Source organism: Lathyrus oleraceus, chromosome 6 (assembly GCF_024323335.1).
Source record: "Lathyrus oleraceus cultivar Zhongwan6 chromosome 6, CAAS_Psat_ZW6_1.0, whole genome shotgun sequence".
Lineage (NCBI taxonomy): Eukaryota > Viridiplantae > Streptophyta > Magnoliopsida > Fabales > Fabaceae > Lathyrus > Lathyrus oleraceus.
This window is the reverse complement of record NC_066584.1, coordinates 105,010,624-105,015,225: the sequence shown is the minus strand read 5'-3', so window position 1 is coordinate 105,015,225 and position 4,602 is coordinate 105,010,624. Positions and strand designations below refer to the sequence as shown.

The 4,602-nt window shown below is 37.1% G+C and overlaps 1 protein-coding gene and 1 non-coding gene across 2 annotated transcripts; one reads left to right on the top strand and one right to left on the bottom strand.

Moving 5' to 3' along the window:
• Nucleotides 1–729: 729 nt before the first annotated feature.
• Nucleotides 730–836, top strand: LOC127098913 (small nucleolar RNA R71). Its single transcript, XR_007793597.1, has one exon. It is a non-coding gene; the product is annotated as a small nucleolar RNA R71 (small nucleolar RNA).
• A 2,601-nt stretch (nt 837–3,437) lies between these two features.
• LOC127094235 (uncharacterized) lies at nt 3,438–4,040 on the bottom strand. Its single transcript, XM_051033094.1, has 2 exons — nt 3,588–4,040; nt 3,438–3,473 (listed from the first exon to the last, which is right to left on the bottom strand). The coding sequence occupies exons 1-2, from the start codon at nt 4,038–4,040 to the stop codon at nt 3,438–3,440; spliced, it is 489 nt and encodes a 162-aa protein (XP_050889051.1).
• Between the last annotated feature and the right edge of the window lie 562 nt (nt 4,041–4,602).

Genomic DNA, 4,602 nt, shown 5'->3' with positions numbered 1-4,602 from the left:
TGCGTTTCCAGCATTTTGTTATGAGTAGCTAGGGCATCTACTTTACTTGCTAGTTGTTTAATTTGTTCGCCAGTGTGTACATTCTGGTTTAAGAAATCTTTATTGGTTTGCTGTTGAGAAGCTATAAAGTTTTCCATCATGATTTCCAAGTTGGATTTCCTAGGGGCGTTATTGTTAGATGTAGATGGGATCGGCTTCTGATATCCCGGAGGTATAGCTGGGGCTTGATTTGGAGATTGTCCAGGTGCGTATAGAGCATTATTACTCTTATATGAAAAATTGGGATGATTCTTCCAATTTGAGTTATAGGTGTGCGAGTAGGGGCTTCCTTGAGCATAGTTTACTTGCTCCGCTTGGATTCCTGTTAAGAGTTGACAATCTGCAGGAGTGTGACCTTGGATTCCACAGATTTCGCAATTCTGAGTTATGGCAACTACGGTGGCTGGAGGTGATACATTTAAACTTTCAATTTTCTGGACCAGAGCATCCACTTTTGCATTAACATGATCAAGGTTACTTATCTCGTACATGCCAGTTTTCGTTTGAGGTTTTTCCACCATTGTTCGTTCGGTTCCCCACTGATAGTGGTTTTGAGCCATGCTTTCGATAAGTTGGTAAGCGTCAGCATAAGGTTTATTCATTAGTGCACCACCTGCGGCGGCATCTATTGTTAACCTCGTGTTGTACAGGAGACCATTATAGAATGTATGAATTACTAACCAGTCTTCTAAACCATGGTGTGGACAAAGTCTCATCATGTCTTTGTATCTTTCTCATGCTTCGAAAAGAGACTCGTTATCTTTCTGTTTAAATCCATTTATTTGGGCTCTTAACATAGCTGTTTTGCTTGGCGGAAAATATCGAGCAAGAAAAACTTTCTTCAACTCGTTCCATGTGGTGACTGAGTTGGAAGGAAGAGATTGAAGTCATCTTCTAGCGCTATCTCTTAGTGAGAAAGGAAAAAGACGAAGTCGAATTGCCTCTGAAGTGACACCATTAGCTTTAACAGTATCAGCGTATCGGACAAATACGGATAAATGAAGGTTAGGATCCTCGGTAGGATTTCCAGAGAATTGGTTCTGTTGCACTGCCTGCAGCAGTGAAGGTTTGAGTTCAAAGTTGTTTGCTTCGATTGCGGGTGGAGCAATACTTGAATGCGGTTCATCTTGCGATGGAGCGGCGTAATCTCTAAGAGCACGAGCTGGTTCTGCCATCTCGGGTATCGAAGGGAAAATATTTTTGAAATCAAGAAGTTCTACAAGAGGGAGATTGTTTGCAGCACGATATTCCCAAATTCGTCGTAAGACTCGGAGATATAGTTCGATATCGTTAATTCGTAAGTAGAACGGCTCGCCTTGTGAGCGAGTGCGTGGCATACAAATCAACGAAAGAAAGAAAAGAGAAAGAAAAGCCTTAGTCTCTACAGCGTAACAGAAGAGTTACGATATCGACTTAAATAAAAGTCCCCGGCAACGGCGCCAAAAACTTGATCGCTCGACTTTATGAGTCGAATTGGGGTACAAACTGCAAGTGCACAGTTCTATCGCGTAGTTTTAAAAGATATCGATCCCACAGGGACTTATGAATCGATATACCGTTATCTAAGGTTACTTCGTAAAGCTAAGGCAGGTAATACTTTGATTTTTGGGGAAAAAAACTAAAACTAAAATAAGATCTAAAATTAATATCTAATAAGCGGATATCGGTATGTAATTCGTCGTAATTAGGGAATCAATTCTTCATTGGTTTCTTGGTTTTAAAATAAATCTTTTCAGTTGACGCTATTGGTTAAAAGTTTTATCTCAAACTCTCGCTCTGTTGAATAAACTATGATTTTATATTAACGTAGCTGTCACTTATAGTTAAGTCAAAAACCACTTTTTGAAAACAATAGAATCCGTAGAAACTCTTTTTAAGAAAACACTAATCGTTTAAACACCCTTATCTCAAACTCTCGCTCTGTTGACTTAGGTTATATAATTAAATTCAAATGCTTAACTCTCGTCCTCACATTAAATCTTTAAAAATACTTTTTGAAAAAGGTTAGAATTTAATTAACTCTAAAAATTGCTCTCGCCCTGATCTAGAATTAATGTCCAATTTACATTGTCTAGTCAAAACCTCAAACTCTCGCTCTATTGATTTTAACTTCTTTATGTCTTTTACTTTCGTACAAAAACTTTGTTATTAAACCTGTAAATTGAGACCGTAAAAAGAGTGATTTTAATTTTAAACTTAATTAAACCAACTTAGTTTTGATTCCTTCATTACGCTTACTTTACATACCGATACCTAAATAAATCAGCCAGACATGCTAAACAGACTTAAATAAATAACATGCATAAACAGATTCATCGCAGGCAAGCAGTATAAATTAATAGTAAAAACAAGCATATATAAATTCAACAAATAAATATAGAACCTGAATAATTAAATAGCAGTCTTGAACACTCCACCACAGACCGGTTGGATTTGTTCTTGAGTTCTTCAATCAGGCAGAAAAATAAAGCGAAGGAATAAAAAAAACTAGATTCTAACGTAAGGTTAGATCCGGTAAAAGGTACACAATAGTTTCCGGCGTAGAAACTATTGTGCGAAAAATTAATTAAATGCTAGAAAAGAAAATAGAATTGTAAAAGAAACAATATAAAAAATTATAAAAGAATTACTATAAGGAATATGCTTAAGCTGCTGGAAAAAGAAAAATGCAAAAAAAACGAAAACTGGAAAACTGTCTGGAAGCGTGGAACCGAGGAAGGGTTTGCAAAGCTGGTATTTATATTGGCACTTTCCGTAACGGTCTTCAGAAGTAGTCCGCGTCAAAGGGTCTTCACGTAACGAAGGTATAGGCGTGGAAATAGGATTCAGCGTGCAAATAGGACTCAACGTCTCTGAAGGCAAAAATGTAGGGGAATGGTGTGACGTCCGTCACACCATGTGTGACGCTCGTTACAACCTCTATGACGCTCGTCACAGACACAACGCCTGTGCCTTCTTTGGGTTGGGCTTGGCTTTTGCTATTTGTTTCCAAAAGACTTCTTTTTGCACCTCCTTTTCTTCCCTTTTTCTACTTTTGCTTCAAATAGACTACCTGAGATAAATAGAAAGGAAATACCGCGTAATATCTGATAAAATGAAATAAATTAAAGTAAATAATAATATAATTTAATTGAATTAAGTCCTAAAATGTGATATAATTTCATGTTATCACATAACAAATTCTCTTTCACCAGGTCAAGAATTGTGCTTTCAACTCATTTCAAAAATTCGGATACTTTTCACACACTTTCCTGAAATGCATAACAGAATCGACATATAGTTCTTTTATGGAAAAATTTATTATATGATTCCATGCATCCATTATTTTTTCCTTAACCACACCCGCCTTCACCATTTTTCCAATTTTGGACTCTATCTATTTCGTCCCTACCACAAGTTTAACCCGACTTCTCATATTCTTTGTTCTGTGATACCTACAAAGTAATGCATTAGAAAAAGCTTTGCAACCAATTTCATCAAGGCGGTATCGCGGTCGGTAAGAATCACTTTAGGCATCACATCTTGTCCTTCAACGGTGTCTGACACACCTCTAAGGCCCAAGTAAAATTGTCCTCTTTTTCACACTCAAGAAATGAAAACCCAACTGAATATGTCTTATCAGTTGAGGTAACACATACCATCTCCAATAATGAAAGTATATACTCGTTGGTCTTGTAGGTTGAATCAAGTATGAGCATAATAGGAAACATGTTGAACAACTTTATGTAATTAGGATAAGTCCAAAATATATCTCTAACAACAACTTCATCCTTGCAGGTTCGGTACCTAGACACGTAACTATTATCATCCAACAGTTTCAAGAGTTGTTGCATTTCAATTCTATCCCTTCTAAGCGCCTTGTTAGTTTGGTACCGAATATTATACACTTGCTTGATATTTGATATATCTTTGGGTCTTTTCCTTTTCAATGTTGCAAGTATATTTTTTGGTTGAACCAAATTCAATGTCATGTAAGCACCATATTCCTTCTCTTCCGGCATGAGCCGACACACACTAGGATGGCCGGCTAATTTTTCACACCAATCATGGTTATGCAACCACATATGAAATTAAATCTCCAGTTTTTATTTGCAAACATGTAACCACGCACCTTAAACGAACACTCACATTTTCTTGAACTAGTGTCGTCTCTTTTAAAAATTTGGAGTGGAGTTTTACATTTCCCTCTTCTTTCACATGTCATTGTCATAAAAATGCATCTTCTATCCGAACCATTATCGGACATTCCAATAACACACCAAATCTAAGTTTAGAGGCCTCCATAACTGATCAATTATGAATATATTTCTCGAAATATTCCGGAGATGCATATCTAGAATAAAAATAACTCAACTTATAGGGCACCACTCAGAATGGCATGTGTTGTGTGTGTGTGTGTGTGTGTGTGTATGTGTGTGTGTGTATGTATGTGTGTATGTGTGTGTGTGTGTATGTGTGTGTGTGTGTGTGTGTGTGTGTGTGTGTGTGTGTGTGTGTGTGTGTGTTGGGTGCATCTAGAGATGCATCTCCAAAAATTGGGGGGAATTTTAGAATTTTCGCGTG